This window comes from Diceros bicornis, chromosome 2, assembly GCF_020826845.1.
Source record: "Diceros bicornis minor isolate mBicDic1 chromosome 2, mDicBic1.mat.cur, whole genome shotgun sequence".
NCBI classification, from domain to species: domain Eukaryota; kingdom Metazoa; phylum Chordata; class Mammalia; order Perissodactyla; family Rhinocerotidae; genus Diceros; species Diceros bicornis.
The window spans coordinates 43,045,769-43,064,037 of NC_080741.1; the positions used below are offsets into that span (position 1 = coordinate 43,045,769).

Below are 18,269 nucleotides of genomic sequence, written 5' to 3' on the forward strand. Positions count from 1 at the left end.
TAGGCTGATAAACAAACCAATCAGGTGAAAGCTGCCAGATATTTTTAAACAGAGCTATAAACAACACCAGGGAAAGAAAGAATAAATTCAGGCTGAGACTGGATCCTCTAAGTCCTCAGGTCGTGATTGTCCTGCTCACCAGAGGCAGGTACACTTGACGAGGATGACTGTCTAGATGACTCACCGTTATTCTTAGGACCAGGAAGACCCTTCATCCCTCTGTAGAGTTACTGAATGTTTATTTTTGACATGTACTTAGTTTCCAAGGCTGAGGTCTTTCTTAGGGAGAAGCTTCACTTCGTCATGAAGAATCCTTAGACTTGTAAGGGGAGTGTGCTGGTCACACCCACCCCGGTGCCCCCCCAATGCCTGGCAGTAGAAGGCAGAGAGGTCCCTGGCTTCACTGGGACAGCTGGGTTTGGGCTTTCTCCAGCTCACTGCATATGGTGCATTTACTCCTCTCAAATGAGAACATTTGCTTTATATTCATTGGTTCTGTGTGGTATGGCTCCTTGACATACATCATACTAAAAAATGGTCATTCAGAAAGAAGATCCCAAATGGGGTGATTTGTCTGTGACAAGTCCTGCTGGGATTTTCTAAGTATCTGTGGCTCCAGGATGGAATTATTCTTACAGCTAAATAACAGTACTGTTATTTTCATACATTTCTTCCCTGGCAAGGAGAACTAATGCTTATGAGCTTGCACGAAGATTTATGTATGATAGTCTTCATAGCATTAGTCATAAAGAAAACTGATGACCAGAATAAGTGTTCTTCAAGCTAAAAAAATAATTACTATGATGGCAAGAGACTAAACCTAGTTTTTATTGAAATGTAATTAATATATAATGAAATGCACATATCTTGAGCATTTGATGAGTTTTGATGACTATATACCATGTACCATCACCAAAATAAGATAAAGAACGTTTCAGTCATTCCAGAAGTTTCCCTCCTGCTCCCTTCCTGTCAATACCCACCACCCAGAGGCAGGTATTCTGATTTCCATCAGCATCTTTCCCTGCTAGGTATCCACTATTCTAACGTATCTCAAAAGGTTGGTTTTGCCTGCTTTTGGTCCTCATATAAAGGGGATCATACTCTTCTAGTTTGTTATGTACTCTTTTGGGGTCTAGTTTCTTGACTCAATATTGACTGTGAGATTCATCCATGTAGTGGTAATTTGTTTTCTTTAATTGCTGTGTAATATTCCCCAATATTATTTTGAAGCAAATTCCAGACATCATATCATTCCACTCATAAATATTTCAGTAGGTAACTCTAAAAGATAATCTAAAAGATTATCTAAAAGAAAGATTGTCTAAAAGAAATCAGCACACATGCTCTGATATAATTCTGATCCTCTGTCTGGTGGGGATGTTGGGGGTTGTGGTCCAGGCTGGGTCAGGAACACAAGGGATTGGGGGCTTGCGCATGGCAGAGGGGTGTGCAGTGGAAGGAAAGTATTTATGAACCCTAAGCGGAGTATTGGGGAAGAGAAAGGCACAAGAAGGAGGGCAGGGGGAGGATAATGTCATCCTGTGGTCCAGGTTGGGTCTCAAACACTGGGGCTTGGGGCTTGCTAAGTGTATATGGAATAAATGAATGACAATGTCAATGACCTTAGATGGCAAAATACCTTGTTTTCTATTCCTTCTGCCTTTTATTCTTGGATTTCCAGCCACTGAACCATACACCATAAGAAGCATTTATTCCCCTTAAGTGTGTTTATTATGCTTAAAAATTCAACTAGCCTGCCTTAGGACACACAATATCTCTCAACCCAAAACACCTTTTCTTCTCTTTGTTTAAAATGAGTCTCTATTCACATACCCACCTCCTCTTTTTTGTTGGGATTTAATTTTGACTAGAAGAGGTTGGTCTCATTCCCAGGTTATCGTGAATCTGCCTGCATACTGTCTTTTCTTGTTCATTAAAAGAAAAATTCTTTCAATTTAAATTTTCTATTCCAAAAATGGTGTGTGTTGGCCCAATGCAACATGCAAATCAGTAACAGCACATTTCGTGTTCTTGGTATACTTCCCTGTGCTTGCCTCTATGTCTGCAGCCCTCCTGCTGTTTTCCTGCCTGTGTGTTCTTTTATTCTGTTGATAGCTTTCATTTTGGTCTCCCTTCGCATCTGGCCCTTCAAGCTGGGCTGCAGTTCTGCGCTGCGGTTGGGCCGTTCAGCGATTGGACTCTTTCCAGCCCCCACCAAATGCTGTCTTTTTCTGTAGCAGGAAGATGAGCTTAGGATGTCTTTCTTATGCTGCCTTAAATAATGTTTTGCTTTGGGTGCAAAAGCCCATACCAATTTGAAATGCTATTTGTGCTCTGTATTTAATAATAGTAATAGTAATAATAATAAAAAGCCACACACTTTTAGGGCCATCTTTGAGCAGAGCCTTCCCCTTTGGCTATTATCTTTCAATAATATTCAAAAAGGTTTATAGATTATATTGCAAAATATCTTTGTGAGTTTCTGTTCTCCTAACATTTTTTTCCTTTGCTATTATGTATTGTATCATTTTCTCCTCTCAATAGAAGGAAAAATTTAAAAATTAGAATTGTTCTAGTTTTTTAGCTTGAAGAATTCTTATTCTTCAAGCTAAAAAAATAATTATTATGATGGCAAGAGACTAAGCCTAGTTCTTATTGAAACATAATTAGCATACAATGTAATGCACATATGCTAATCATTTGGTGAGTTTTGACAATTGTATACACCCATGTACCACCATCAAAAAAAGCTTTGGAACATTTCCATCACCCCAGAATGTTCCCTCATGTCCTCTTCCAGTCAATACCCACCACCTAGAGGCAGCCACTCTTCTGATTTCTGTCACCGTAGATTAGTTTTGCCTGTTCTTGAACATTGTATGAATACAATACGAGTGCTTTTGTGTCTGGCTTTTTCTGTTTTTACACTTATCGTCAAGTCTGTGAGATCCATTCACGTTATTGTGTGTATTTATAATCCATTCCCTTTTGTAGCTGAATAGTATTCCATTGTATATCACACAATTGGTTTGTCCATTCACCTGTTGATGGGCATTTGGGTTGTTTCCAGTTTTGGACTACTTTGAATAAAGCTGCTACAAACATTCGTGTATGAGTCTGCATGAGTGTAGCAGAAGGCTCTAGGATGGCTCCCAACAATCCTGCCTCCTGGTGTTCATGCCCTTGCATCATCTCCTCCCCTTGAGTATGGCAGGACCTGTGACTTGCTTCTAACCAACAGAATCTGGCAAAGGTGAGGGGATGTCACTTCTGTGATTATGTTACATAAGATTGTATCTTCCATCTTGCTAGGGGACTTATTGGCTGTCTTGCTGGCTTTGATGACGTAAGCTGCCCTATGGAGAGGCTCACATGGCAAGGAATTGACGGCAGCTTCTGGCCAATAGCCAGCAAGAAATTGAGGCCCTCAGTCGAGGGCCTGCAACGAAGCGAATCCTGCCAACAACCGTGTGAGCTGTGAAGTGGTTCCTTCCCTGTCAAGCCTCAGATGAGACCCCAGCCCTGGCCTTGATGGCAGTCTTGTGAGAGATGCTGAATCAGAGGACCCAGCTAAGCTGTGTCCAGACTCCTGACTCACAGAAACCGTGAGACGATAAATATGTGCTGTTTAAACTGCTAAGTTTGTGGTAACGTTACCCAGCGATAGATAACTAATTCATTGGGCATATGTTTTTATTTCTCTTGGGTACATATCTGTAAGTGGAATGACTGGATCGTATGGTAGGTTTACATTTAAATTTGAAGAAATTGCCAAACTGTTTTTCATGCGGTTGTGTATTTTCACACTCCCACGAGCAGCGTATGCGAGTTCCACTTACTTGACAACATTTTGCCTTGCCAGTCTTTTTGATTTTCCGTTCTAATGGGCATGAAATGATACCTCATTGTGGTTTTTAATTTGCATTTACTTGATGACTAATGAGGAATAAATATATTTTAACCATTTATGCAACCTGTTCAAATTTTGTTTTCCTTCCAAGAGAAGTATATCTTGTTTGTTGGCTTAATTTTTTATTGTTATTTGAGATATACAGATGAAAAGACAGGATTCCTGTCTTCAGGAAACTCATAATATAACAAAAATATCAACATAATATTATATGAAAAATACATAATGTGGAATAGAGGACATAAGGTATGTGGTATATGTAGAAAAATAAGTAATTCAGTGTACACATTGCTGGGTAAGATAACATGCACCACTGTGCTCTAAGGTAGGTATTTGTAAATTTCATTTTAAGATAAGGAATCTGAGGCTTACAGACTGATATCAGCTGAGATGGTCTAGGCTGTGCTGCAGTAACAAGCAGCCCATCATCTTTCAGTGGCCTAGAACAATAAAGGTTTATTTCTTGCTCATATACATATCCACTGTAGGTTGCTCTGGGACTCTGTTCTGCATCATTGTTGTTTTTGTTATAGAACTATGGGTGACAGAGTATCCACCACCTGGAATGTTGCTGATCCCTCAGAAGGAAAAGAAAGCATAGCAAAGCTTGCACAGGCTCTTGAAACTTCACCTAGGTGTAACATATTCACTTCACACTTTTATTGCCCAAAGGAATGACTCCAACAGGGCAGAGATATATAATCCTATCATCCAGAGGTTAAGTAATTTACCCGAAAGGGCAGAATCTGGAAGTAAGCCAGATCTTATGATTCTACACCTAATGCTTTCCCCCTACACCACAGTTGTCCCAAATGATCCTTGAAATAATATTGTTTCATTTACTTTTTCCGTAGTTTTTTGTTCTATTTCTAAAGCTGAAATATTCCTTTTTTTTTTATTTCATCAGTATGGGCCAGGTACCTCATGGAAAAAGAATTTATTTAGCACGTCTGTTTACTTTATATACAGATGCGTATTTTCAATTTCTTTCTTTCCGGCTCAGAAAGCTCTATTGGTAATGAATTTTCACTAAAGTAGTACAAGATTGGAAAATAAAATAAGCTTCAACACGTTTTCCAAAATAATCAACACAAACTCAATGTGAGAACCAAACAGTTATTACCTTCAGAATTAGCCTCAGATTATTAAAATGCAATTATACTTGGAAAAGTAACCCAGTAGGAGGCCATGTTTCTTTTTTCTCATTTTCACAATAAATTTTCTGAGTGTAGAGGGGACGCCCCCCCTCTACACTCTGCTCCTAATATCTGAACAATACCCAGGACTCAAGGGTAAAATAATTTGTTTCTTTCTCCCCTGATTTCTAAGATAGCAATCAGATACCGATCAGATACTAAATCAGATGCCATCAGATTTGACCTGTATATGTGTTTTATGTTGCTCACAGTGTTTACAATTTAAAAAAATTAGCTGCCAATACTTAAAAATCTCGCATGCAAGTTTGGATTTGCAGCTTCTCTTGGAAAACTGAAGGCGCTGGCAACTCTGGGCCCCGTTCCCTGTGGCAGCACTTGACTGAGCAGCAGCCGCCCCTGTAGGAGGGCCACTTGCCATTCAGGTCCGCACTGTCCCCACCTATGGCCTCTTCACTCATTTGAGTTTCCCGACTGAGGGCAAAGAGGAACTGGGGCATTTCTCAACATTTCTCTCCCCCCAGTTCTCTACGGTCTTTCCAGCCCCAGCTGGCAGAAGGCTCTTGATGCCCGGAGCTTCTCGGTAGGGGAGCTTCCCTAAGAACTACCTGCAGGGCTGAGAGGCAGATGCCACAGCAGTAGGTACCAGGGAATTCAGCCCAGGGTGGTGCACATGTTCCCTTGGCTGCTGTCAGGGACTTCAGACGATGCCTAGGCTCCTTCTGCCTTGGTGTCCTGGCTTGCCTTTTTCCTTCTGCTCTTGTTACAGGGACAGTCCACCCCTTGTTTGGTCCCATGAGGTGCACAGATTCTCAGATTGGCTGTAACCGGCCCTTCCTTGAGCGGGCTCCCCGGCTTCCTGCTTATCTGCAGCTCCCTGCCGGCAGCCTCAGCTCACAGCCTGGCTACTTCCTCTGGCCCTGTCCACCGCTCAGGCTCTCAAGTGGGCATGGCAATGCTTAAAGTTGTTATTGGCTTAAAGTTTTGTTGTTTATTTGCATAGAGTAAGTCTGCAACAGGGTCTTTGCCTCAGGAAGCTGGGTGATGAACTGACCAATGGACGAGAATAGAAAGTCCAGAAACTGACCCACTCATATCCAGTCACCTGATTTATGACAAAGATGACACTGCAGTGTAGTGGGGACAGGATGGTCTTTTTAATAGAAGTGTTGGGTCAACTGCATATCTATATGGAAAAAAGTCTATCTTTACCTCTTCCTCACACACACACACACACACACAGATCCAGGTGGATTGCAGATCTACAACAGGGCCCCTGGAGGAATACAGAGGAGAACATCCTCATGGCCCCAGAGTAGCATTTGTTTGTCTAGTTCACTTGTTCAGTCATCCAAGACAAAGAAGGATGAGAGCCTACTGTATACTGGACTCTGCTGGGCAGCAGTGATACATGAGTAAAAAAGACAGTCTGTGCCCTCAAAGAGCACATGGTTTAGAGCCAGTCCTGATGGCCTAGTGGTTCAAGTTCGTGGCTCTCACTGCCTTGGCCGCCCGGGTTCGTCTCCCGGTCACGGAACCACACCACCCATCTGTCAGTTGCCATTCTGTGGTGGAGCTCATAGAGAGGAACTAGTAGGACTTACAACTAGGATATACAACCACGTACTGGGGCTTTAGGGAGGAAAAAAAAAAAAAAGAGGAAGATTGGCAACAGATGTTAGCTCAGGGCGAATCTTTCCCTGCCAAAAAAACAAGCACACAGTTTAGTCGGGGGAAGAGACAAGGAACAAATGGTCACAACAAAGTGTGATGAGAGCCATAGCAGTATGTTGTGGAAGCCCAGAAGTGAAGGTACCCAGTTCAGCCTGGGGGTGGGCGGAGGGAGGACTTTCTGGAGGAGGTGATGGGTGTATGAAGGAGTTAGCCAGAAGGAGTGGGGAGAAGAGCCCCAGGCAGAGAAACTAGCATCTACAAGGCAGGGAAAAGCAGGCACAAGGATTGCTACCCTTTTCTTAAAAATGTGTAGAAATTCTCTTGGCTTATTTCTTGGCTTTTTGCAGAGAAATATCATGTGTGTTTAGCACATTCACCACGATGTGATGCGATGTCAAGGATGGGTCTTATCCTGTGTCCCTTGCACAGACAGCACAGGTGGATTTGGGGCACCTGGATGATTTATCCAAGTCCACCTACCTCTCCGGTGGGGTCGGTGGAATTAGAACTCAGGTCTTTGGAGACCTAGTTTTGTATTCTTTCCACTATGCCAGGTGGCTGCCGGTTCAGCCCTGGCCAAGCCTTTGGGACATCATAGAGCTTTGTGGGCTTGGAGAGAAATAGGAAGGATGCTCCAAGCCGTCTTGGGTCAGGTTTACAGTTAGCCAATCAGTGCCTTCAGGCTTCCTGTTATGGTTAAAGCTAAGGAACTGCCACAGGGCAGGTTATATGGCCAGGGTCACAGGTGGAGTCCAAAGTGTCCATTTTACACTAAATGACTCTAATATAGGGAGGCGGCTCTGGAAGAAAATGCACACTTGGACGCCATGCCCCAAATCTGCCACTAGGTGGAGCTTGAATGCAGGCTTAAACCGGCAACTTGCGGGGTTTGCCATGACTGCGCCTGCACAGAGGTTAGGCGAATGTGCTAGTATCTCTAACGGAAACTCTGATGGAGGCGGGGGGGTGGGGCTGGGGGAGTGGTGGTGGCTTGGACACACACAAGACGACAATCTCCAATTGCGGCCCTCCCAAGATCTGCTGTGGTCAATTAGAAAGCCCCAGGCTGAATGTCCTTGTTGGCCTCACCAGGTCTGTATGCCTTGAGACCAGCAGGGAAACTGGAAGTAGAAGTGCAGACTCTCCTCCTTGCCCCGTCTGCATTTACCTATGGGGAACCACAAGCAGCTGGATTGAGACTCTGGAAAGATTATGGGACCCCTCCCCTTCCCCACATGTGTAAAATATGACCCTGAGCCCACGGGACCCCAAACGTGTGTGGTGCAAATTGGCAATGAGTGTCTTTCTAGGTTTTCCGATGGCAAAATTCTGGATGGCCTCATCAGACCTATTCTCCTTTTCTGGTGTTCTGTTTTGCTATCCTTTGGGAAATCCATGTGGATGACAAGCAAGTCTTGGCACTTTGCAACCTCAGTTTTCTCATCTGTGATGTGGGATAATTACAGCTTGTGCCTCCTAGGGCCACTGTGAGCATCGCAGGAAAGAACAGAACCAAGAGAGCTTTGCAAACTGTAAAGTGCTCTATACGCTTACTGTGGCTCCAGCTATGGCGCCAAGTCTTCTGTTGCGCTATTTACTCCTTTTCCTACTTCTGGATAGCGTTTACCATGTGCCAGGCATGGTTCTAGGTGTTTCATCATTCAAAAATCTCCCCACCCCTGTAAGGCAGTGCTTCCACATTCTCACAAGGCTAGTTAGTGGCAGAGGGGGGCTTCAAACCCAGGCTTGTGGCTTCAAAACTTACCTGCCTCACCGCTACCCCAGATGGCCTCTCCTGATCAAAGACAAATTGCAAGAATGGAAAAACATGTGCCTCATTTTCCACATGGTCATTTATTACCAGATGGAGGCCTAAAAGTAGTTTACTCTGTGATTCTCGCCTCCATTTATATGCACCTACAGCCTCAAGGGTCCTCTTTGGGCCCAGCTGTTCTTCCCTCCCCATCTACTCCCTCCTGGGATGGAGTGGAAGAGAGCAGGAGGGTGGAGGGGAGAGCTGGGAAAGCAAGATGGAGGTGCCCTGCTCTCCGCGTGTCCTGCTGTGGGGAGGGTGGAAGAGGTGAGGGGTCCCCCCACTCCCAGGCACCATTTGGCTTCTGTTAGGGATAGTGACACTTCCAGGGTATATTTGTCACTGACCTATTTGGGCCCTGTTAACTGGAGTCACGCTGGGCATGCAGAATTACAAAACACAAGACGTTTTTCCTGAGGCCGGCAGCCTCCTCACCGCCTCAGAGCTCTTACCTCCCACCTTGGTCCAGTGAAGTGGCCTGTAACGGACCCTCCCTCCCTTCTCCTCTCTCAAGAGCCCAAGGGGGTCTGGGAGCCTCCCAGGCCACAAGCTTCATCTAGGAGATGAGGGAGGGCCTGTACTGGATGGGCATTGGACCTGGTACGCTTTCAGTTTTTATAATTTTGTGGAAGGATGCCTGATTTAACAGGATTCATAGTTAGTGTTTCAATTTTAAATTCATTAAGAAAGAGTGAGGGGTGTGAGAAGAGGGTCGGAGATGTATTTTGTCAATGTGTCAAGTTATGGCAGCAGCACTGACTGAAGGGAAGGGAGCCAGCTAGACAGAAGGGGTGCTGGTTGACAGAAGGCCTCCTTGCATGCTAAGGTTCTGGGATTCAGTGACCAGATTGTATTCACTTGTTTTCCTTAAGGTGTAAATGACTGAGAGATTCTGCAACTATCCTTAGATCTTACACAGGAACTACGAACAAGGCTTCTCAGCCGGGTTCTTCAGACAGCAGTTCCAGTAGCAAATACAAGGAGCTGAAATTCCCACTGTAGGAGATTCCTTCTGCAGCCCCCAGCCGTATACTCAGATCACCTCAGCCAGCCCTTTCTGGTGGGTCAGACAGGCCAGGGATGGACCTGGAACCATGGCTCAGTGACACCTCGCTGGGTTAGCTACTTCCCCTTGGGCCTGATGGGCACCTCTGGCCAACTCATCCTGGAATGATGAAGTTGGTCCTCTCTCTGCCACCTGGGGGCCCTGGGGAGGGAGTGGGGCCAGAAAGAAACCTCTTTTCCTCTCAGGACAATCCCAAAGGAAAATATTTAGTCCTGTGGTCAGATCCCAAGTCCCACTTTCCAATTCAGCAAGTGTGGTCCCTGAACACAGGGGCAGTCACGTCCAGATGTGAAGAGATTAGGGAATCAACCAAATATTTGCTAAGTGCTTTCCAGCTGGACTCTACACAGGAAGATGAACCAGTGGTCAAGTGACTGCATGATGACGTTGTTGTCTGAGGAATGCGTGGGTGGGCGGTGTGGTAGAGATCAGAGCAGGGGCACCCAGCCCGTGTGGGAAGGTGGAGGGGAAGAGCTGTCTAGAAGAGCTGATACTTGGTGACACGTTGGAGTCAGGCAAGTGAGGAAGGGGCAGAAGGGGCTTCCAGGCAGGGGAGCAGCTTGTGCAAAAGCCCAGAGGTGGAAGAGAGTGGGACATGTGCCGAGCCTGGCAAGCAGTTTTGCCTTGCTGGAGAGGGAGCTCTGTGGAGAGAGGGGGTCAGAGAGGTGAGTGGGCCACTTTAGGAGGGTTTGGAAGAGGAAGGAATGCCCAAGGGTGCACTGCAGGGTCTTAAGTCAACAGCAGAGATTCTGGCCTTGTCCCTGTAACGGCCAGGAGCAGGCAGGCCAGAGGGCTCAGAGCAGGGCTGGGCTGCCTGGAGACTGGGGTCGGGAGGCAGAGGTCCCTTCACACTAGATTAAACATGAATCACCAGAGGGTCCTGGCCACGCCCGGCCCCTTCTAAAGGTCACTGATCCTGAGTGTCTGATATTACGATTTGTAGCTGCCGCCAAGTGGGAAGTCTCTGGTCAGGGGTCATCCCAGCGTGATGTTTACAGAGTCAGTCCCTGTGTAAGGGGGTCACAGCCCAAGACAGCCTCAGCAGGGGGAGAAATGCAGGGTTGTCAGGAGATTCCAGAGGCCAGAGTGTGGCCAGGATGCTCCTCAATCTACAACGCCCCCCTGAGCGCTGGGTGGGGTGTGGGAATCAAGGAGCCTCCCTCAGCTTCACAGCAGGTGTGACATCCTTGAATCCAGGACCACTCCAAGCCTGAGGCCATAGGGATGTGAAGACCTCAGCCTGGCCCTGGGGGACTCACGGGCAGGGTGGCCTCCTTGCTGGTCTGGTCCTATTTGGGTAGCGGAACTCCAGTTATCATTCCATCTTTCCTGAGACGGGAATGCTGGCATTGACGGCCACAGCACACAGGGTCACGGAAGGGGCGCTGGGGTCAAATGCCAATATTGAATAAACCAGTTGCATCCTTTGGGCAAATCACTCAACTTCTTGGGACCTGTGATTTCTCACCTGTAAAAAGAGTCAATGTCCTCACCTTGCAGGGGTGACAATTGAATGAGACAATGCATGTAACACTGAGGCCCAGGCCCAGCTCAGTTCTTCCAGCCGTGGCCTTGCAGCTCGCAGAGGACCATTCTTCTGCCTCTCTGGGCCAGATGGACAGGAAGGCTCCACCAGCTGGCAGAGGCCTGGCTCAGTCCATGGACCCCAGCCTTGGCTGGCTTTCCGGGCGCCCTTCAGCTCACGGCCTGCAGGGGGCAGCAACAGGACGCACAGCCGCAGCCGGGTCTGTCTGGTTTTCCCTGCAGTCTGGGATAGAAAGTTCTCCTCTGCATCAGTGAATGCAGCTTGGGTCGATTTGTTTTTATATGGGTGATGTTTGAGATTCCTTTATGAAAGCCCTTCACATCTGGAATTCAAAGAAAATCATCAGTCTAGACTCTCATGCCCGATAGCAGCTTATATGAAATTTGGGTTTGTCTTTCCAGTAAAACTGCCTCCCTGCTCCAAGCCTGCGCTCCCGCCCTCTCTCCCTCCTTCTCTTCTTGTGACCTTTTATCTCAGCGGGAGCCCTGACTAGAAAGAGGGTTCTGGAAATGTAGTGTGTTTCTCATTAAGTTTCTGCGGCATGAAAGTCACGTGGTACAAAGCTCTTTTTTTCCCCCATCTTTCTTTACCTTATGTATCTACAATAACTCCTGCTGCTTAGGTTTTATTTAATTTGAGATGATTGAAGACTGAAATCTTGTTGATATGAAGATTTTAAAAAATCTGTTTCTAGGGTGCTGGTGGTACATTTGGTTCATTTTTCCTCAGCATTGAAGTGGTCAAACAGAATTCCAAATAGAATCAGTCCTCTGCTAGGGCCCAAATGTCTCCATTTCCTTCTCTTTCCAAATCTGTAAATTCCTTTCTTTAAAACTTGAGACTATGACTTGGGAGATTTTAAGGTTGGAGGCTGCTGAGGGGGCCCTAAGGAACCCCTGGGGGCTGCAGGGGTTCTCCCAGCTCTCAGAGGTTCATTGCCGTGACCAGCTGCTCCCTTCGCTGCATCTGTTGAGAGGCTGTCATCTGAGCCCAGTGGTCCGTGGTGACGGAGACACCATGGGAGACAGGGAGAGAGAGAAAGAGAGAGAGAGAAAGAGATAGAGAGAGGCCACAGGCCCTGACAACTGCCAAGTCTCCTTTATCTTCTCCTGGGGCCAATGGCCCTACTTCTTCTTGAGGCTGCACGCCCTGCACTGCCTCTAAGAAAGGCAAAGCCACAGGAGTTTGTGCAGCTGGTGTCTCAAAATAGGCCCACAGCTTCCTGCCTAAAGCAAAGGCTTGTGAGAGCGTGAATCAAGTCACACCTGTGCAGGTGAACATTACAGTCTCAGTGGTGTGAGCTGAGGGTCTTTTTCACCCACTGCTCTGTGGCACTCAGCCACTGGGACTCTTCTTCCCTTGAGCCCCTCACCTTGGTCTTGGCAGTGGGAGGGGCCCGCGTTTTATCTTCCTTTGAAAAGCAATAGGGTACTGGAGCTCATGGGTCTGCCTCATCCTTGCTGCCTTGTGGTTGTGGAGGGGTCCTGCCCCTCACTGGGCTGGCTCAGAGGCTGAGCCACAGGCGCGAGTGCTGATGGCTGTCTCCATGACTGGTTCCCTGCTGACATCTGCCCTTCTCTCCTTCTCCTGGGGCATCGTGTCACCCTCTATTACCAACATTCATAGAAACCTTTAGGATTCAGCCCTTTTACGCACGTAAGCTTCAGTTCTGAACAACAGAATAGAAAGCAGGAGTGGGCTGTTCATTTCTAGTCTGACTGCCACTAACTCCCTGTAGAAGTTGCACCCTCTGTGCTTGTCCTCATTTTTGCAATCTGGGGTTGGATCTGAGGTTTGCTAAACTCCCAGCTCCAAGGGCCTGTGGCAGGGGTCAGCAAACTATTGCCCACAGTGGCCTGTTTCTTTAAATAAAGTTTTATTGGCACACAGCCACACCTGTCATTTACGTACTGTCTGTGGCTGCTTTTGCACTGCACCAGCAGAATTGAGTAATTGTGACAGAGACCACATGGCCTGCAAAGCCGAAGATATTTACTATCTGGCCCTTTACAGAAAAAGTTTTCCACCTCTACTCAATTTTATTTTATTTTCTGTGAAGTGAGGCAGGGTTGTTCCCAGAGCCACAGTAATTTTATTTCGTGGTGATGGGTCACTTGAATGAGGCAGAGGAGGCTGTTCCAGCCGGAGAGCAGGTGAAGGAATCTGTATCAGTCAGACTGGGCTGCCATAACAAAATACCACGGACTGGGCGGCTTAAACAACAGATATTTATTTTCTCACAGTTCTGGAGCCTGGAAGCCCATGATCAAGATGCAGGTAAATCCAGTTTCATTCTGAGACCTCTTCTCTTGGCTTGTAGGCAGCCACCATCTTGCTGTGTCCTCACATGGCCTTTCCTTGGTGCATGTGTGGGGAAAGAGAGAGAGCTTTCTGGTGTCTCTTCTTATAAGGACACTAATCCTATCGCATCAGGGCTCCACTCTTATGACCTCATTTAACCTTAATTACTTCCTTATAGGCCCCATCTCCAAATACAGTCACATTGGGGTTGGGACTTCAACATATGAATTTTGAGGGGACACAATTCAGTCCATAACAGAATCCTAATCCTTTTCTCTGGAGACTTTCTAATTATGCCAACCTGACAGATGGGGAAACTAAGGCAGTGGGGGGGGTCAGATACTTATTCTGTGTTTTAGGTCAGATTCACCAGAAGCAAACCCTGAGATGAAGACCTATGTCAAATGATGCATTGAAGACGTGCTCACTGGGGGTCTGGCCAGAGAGTCAGGGAGGGGCGGGGCAAGAGCTCAGGCAAAGTCCTTCAGGGGGTGGCTTCGTCTTGACCCTGCATGGAGCGCTGGAGTGTGAATTCCATCCCAGAGTCTGAGACATGGGTCACTGGCTAGGGCTGCCTTGGGGGGACATCAATTCCCAGGCATTTCCGATCTCTGCAGGTGTGAGCAAAGCAGCTCTAGTTGCCTGAGGGCAGTCCTCCAACAGGAGTTGCAGATGCCGGTGTCAGAAGCAAGATCACCCAGAGGCCAGTGGAAGGCCGCACAGCAACCCTAAAAGGGATTGGAGGGCATCTGGGCAGGGCGTTGACTGTGTTGCTACATCCCACAAAGAAAAGTCTGAGTCGGTAACAAAATGGGTATTGAAGAGCCCCTAGGCTCAATCCAGTAAAACAAAATTTGGCACATCTGCAAGAACATTCTCCACTTGGAAGTCCTCTGAGGAAGGGACTGGGCCTTTTGTATTCTTCCATACCCAGACCTGGCACAGAGTAGGTGCTCAGTTAGGCTTGAGGGCTGCTTGGGGAATGGCTGAGTGGATGCTGGGGGAGGGGCCGGAGTGATGGGAGACAGGCCAGGTCAGGCTTACACGGCCAGCCCTGCCCTGGGCTTCTCCTTCCAGCTAGGACACCTGCCCCCCGCCTTGAGGTTTGACTGTCTGCCCCAACAAACGACTTTTCTGAGTCTGAGTTTCAAAGACTTTCTTCACCACAAGGGCAGTGGCCTTTCCCCGGGGGTGGTGTGAGGCAGAGGGGCACCGACATGTTGGGGGTGGGCTGGGTGGGAACAGATGACTTGCCTGTAAGACATGTGGGATTTTGTTTCTATCTGGATTTTTACACATCTCAGAACAAATGGAATGGTGGCTGATTTCAGGCATTTTGTCAGTTTTATCACATCACCTAAATTTTTTTTCCTGTGGGAGAAGTGAACTGAAAACCTATTAGAAATAATGAGAGTTCAGTAAGGCAGGCAGTCGCAAAATAAATGTACAAAAATCAATAGCTTTCCTATTTCCAACAGTAACCACTTAGAAAAAATAATGGAAAAGAAAGATCTCATTCACAACAGAAACAAAAGATATTTATCACCTCGGAGCAAACTGATAGGAGAAGACACATGTGCTGCACTTCCCTCCCTCTGTCCCAGGCGGCCCTCTGCGGTGGGAGAGAGAATTGTTATGACTGCAGCGTGGATTCCTGGCCCCCATCCCTCAGACCTTTGCCACGGGAGCACTGGGGCCAGCGTTTCCCCGGCTCTCTGGGTGGGAGGTTTTGGCCTCTTCTAAGGCATGTTGAAGATATAAGCTCATGACAACTGTTCTGAGCAGCTGCCAAAGGGCCACAGGGCCTGCTGGTTGTCTGTTGTGGTTGCTGTGGGTGGTCACCCGAGCCCAGGGCCGGGCCTGGGGTGCAGGGTATTCGATGGAGCAGGGAGCCATGGAGTGGTGCTGTTTCCCAGAGGGCTGGCCGACTCTAGAAGGCTACAGGGTTGACCACTTCTATCACTCTAGGATGTCTTGGTGAACAAGCTGGCCATGCCAGTGTGGGGACAGGGCACAAAAGATGTCATTGGTAAGAGTTTCCCCTGTAACTATGACAGTGTCATGTCTGGGGTGTGGTTAGGTCAAGGAAGAAATCCAGGGCTCTTTTATCCCAGGAACATTCTAAGCTGACCTCTGACTTGGGTGGAAGAGTCACATATATTAGTCAGGATGTTTTTCCTTTGCAAATGGCAGAAAGCCTAGCTTAACCTGCGTCCCACTCACTGCAAAAATCGAACAAAACCAAACATACAAAACAAGAGTATTCCACTCACTTCCCTTTGCCACAGGGCACACCAGCTGGACCACTGGCGGCCAGCCCCCATGGCTGCCTGAGGAACTGCTTTGCCCACTCTTCTACATGCCTTCCCTCGGAGGATGGGAGAGGGAAGTCTGTTCTGCTGGTTCTGTGGATGAGAGAAACTCTCTTCCCACTAGTCCAAGTACGGTGATAGTGGAAAGAAGAAGCTTTAACCAAGTGGGGCATAGTCATACCTGGTGTACGAGTTAGAAGCAATCCATCAGTGCTTATGAAATGACAGAGCTTAACAGCAAAGAATTAGTGGTTTGCGCAGATCCAGGCTGGAGAAACCTGTCTATGTAGTCCACAAAGCAGGCAAGAGGAACAAAAGACAGCTTAGCTCTGAGAGCAAGGACTCTGCCTGCAGTTCTTATGAATTTGTCCCCAGCATCCAGCAAGTGCCTGACACACAGTGAGTGCACAGCGTATATTTGGTGAGTGAATGAACAAATGGATGCACGTTGGCAGTTTTTTTTTTTTAACAATACTACTTCCCAAATGTATTTCCATGACAACAAATAAATAATTTCTGACAGTTGCATAATAGTTCCTAATATATCAACTTATTTAACACTTTATTGAACTAATAGTCCAAAATTGTTTGATATATTTAACTGTTTAATTCCCTATTTTTGAACAATTGGGTAGTTTATATTTTGGGGGGATATTAAACAATGCTACAAATTCTTTGCACTTAAATTTTGTAAATTTTTCAAATAGTTTCCCTAAGATATGTGCAGAAAAGAATTGCTTGGTTAAATAGTATGCACATTTTAAGGCTTTTTCTTTTTCTTGGATACACACAGCCAAATAAATATCCATGTATAATAAGACAAAACATAATTTGTTTTTATTTGGGCTAGACCTATCAGTCATATCTTAGCACAAATTAGCACTCCAAAGCTAATAAATTAATTTTTGTGGATTATTGTGTAAGATAAGTGGGGCACTGGATAAGATTTGAAAATCCTTTGCTTGCTTTTTATTTCCACCACCCTGTTGTGTGAATCTTTGGTGACTCTCTGGAGAGAGTGAGCATCTCGTCTTTGGGCCTGTGATGCCATGTCTCCTGTAGCTTACATCCTGCTTTTCTTCCTCTCCACCCCTGCAACCTCTTTAGTGCCTCACACACAATCCAGATTCCAAAAATACTTGTGGAATTTAGTGTTGGCAAGAGTGTGGGAAACCCAGACTTGCACACACCGTTGGTGGGAGTATTAATTGGTACAGCCACTTTGAAGGCAATTTGGCAGCGTCTATTAAAATGTAAAATGTGCATACCCTGTGATTCAGCAATTATACTTCTCCACATTTTCTCGAGAGGAACTTTTACACACGTGCCGATGTTCCCTGCAACACTGATCACAATAGTGAAAAACTGGAAACAACTCACATATCTATCAATAGTGGAATGATTGAAACTCTGAAAAAATTCTGTACTGTACAGTAGTTAAGGAGAATGAAATAGACCAGAGACTAAAAATTGGGTCCTGTGGGCCAAATCCAGGCCAGCAGACATATTTTATTTACTTTGCACAGTATTTTTGCCCCGCATAATCTACAACTATTTTAGTACAATCAAATCTTGTTATCTGTGGTAGTTATGTTCTTTAAAGTTGCTGCAAACGCTGAATTAGTGAATACGGAACCATTGCTCCTTGGGGAAACATAGGGCTGGGTTCCTGGGAGCCTCTGGCCACATTTTCATCAACCAAATACATATCCTTGTTTTACATATGTTTCTGTTTAAAGACATCTTACTTAATATACGTTATTGATTCATTAACGTTGAACTCATGGCCAACGGCACTATAACTCATGCCTGAATGAAGCTTATCTAACAGACATATTTACTCCATAAGGCACATGACAGCCTTCTTGTGCTTAGGAACGCTAAACAGCACTTCAGCACTGAACTTAGGGGCCATTTTACATAGTAACATTACCAACAGAAAGCACAAAAATGTAAAAAAAGTGACATTAAATAGACCACAGAAAGTACACTTTTTTACAGTATGAGAGCTGAAACAAGAAGGCAGAGCGTCCCCTTGTATAACCTCAGTTGAGAATGTGCCTGTCGGGTGACTCAAATTTTTTGCCACTCTGAACGTCTATGAATGACCCCAAAACACTGAGAGTATTGATTTTGGGGTTAAAAATAAATTTTAGTGAGTAGGAGGATTCACAAATATAGAATCGTGGATAATAAGGACTGACTGTGTATATCTCTAAAATATGAGGACTCTTTTTAAAACATAACCTCCATTACCATTATTACTCCTGGATTCCTTAATACTATTGAATATCCAAAGTTCACATTTTTCCAATTGTCTTATTAAAAAATCATTATGAGGTGTCGGCCCGGTGGCGCAGTGGTTAAGTGCTCGCGATCCGCTTTGGCGGCCTGGGGTCCGAAGGTTCAGATCCCGGGCGCGCACCAACACAACGCTTGTCAAGCCGTGCTGTGGTGACGTTCCATATAAAGTAGAGGAAGAGGGGCACG

At 46.1% G+C, this 18,269-nt stretch overlaps 1 protein-coding gene across 2 annotated transcripts in view; it reads left to right on the plus strand.

Moving 5' to 3' along the window:
• ZNF621 (zinc finger protein 621) overlaps nucleotides 1-3,984 on the plus strand; it is a 33,056-nt gene extending 29,072 nt beyond the window's left edge. The window contains exon 6 of one of the 2 annotated variants that reach the window (XM_058555618.1): nucleotides 3,316-3,380. Coding sequence is in view for 1 of the 2 variants with exons in the window: in XM_058555619.1 (XP_058411602.1) it covers nucleotides 3,316-3,353 (38 nt within the window). In the remaining variant the exon portion in view is untranslated. Of the gene's footprint in view, nucleotides 1-3,315 lie in introns of both variants that reach the window. The other variant, XM_058555619.1, reaches the window with a different exon arrangement.
• Nucleotides 3,985-18,269: the final 14,285 nt, after the last annotated feature.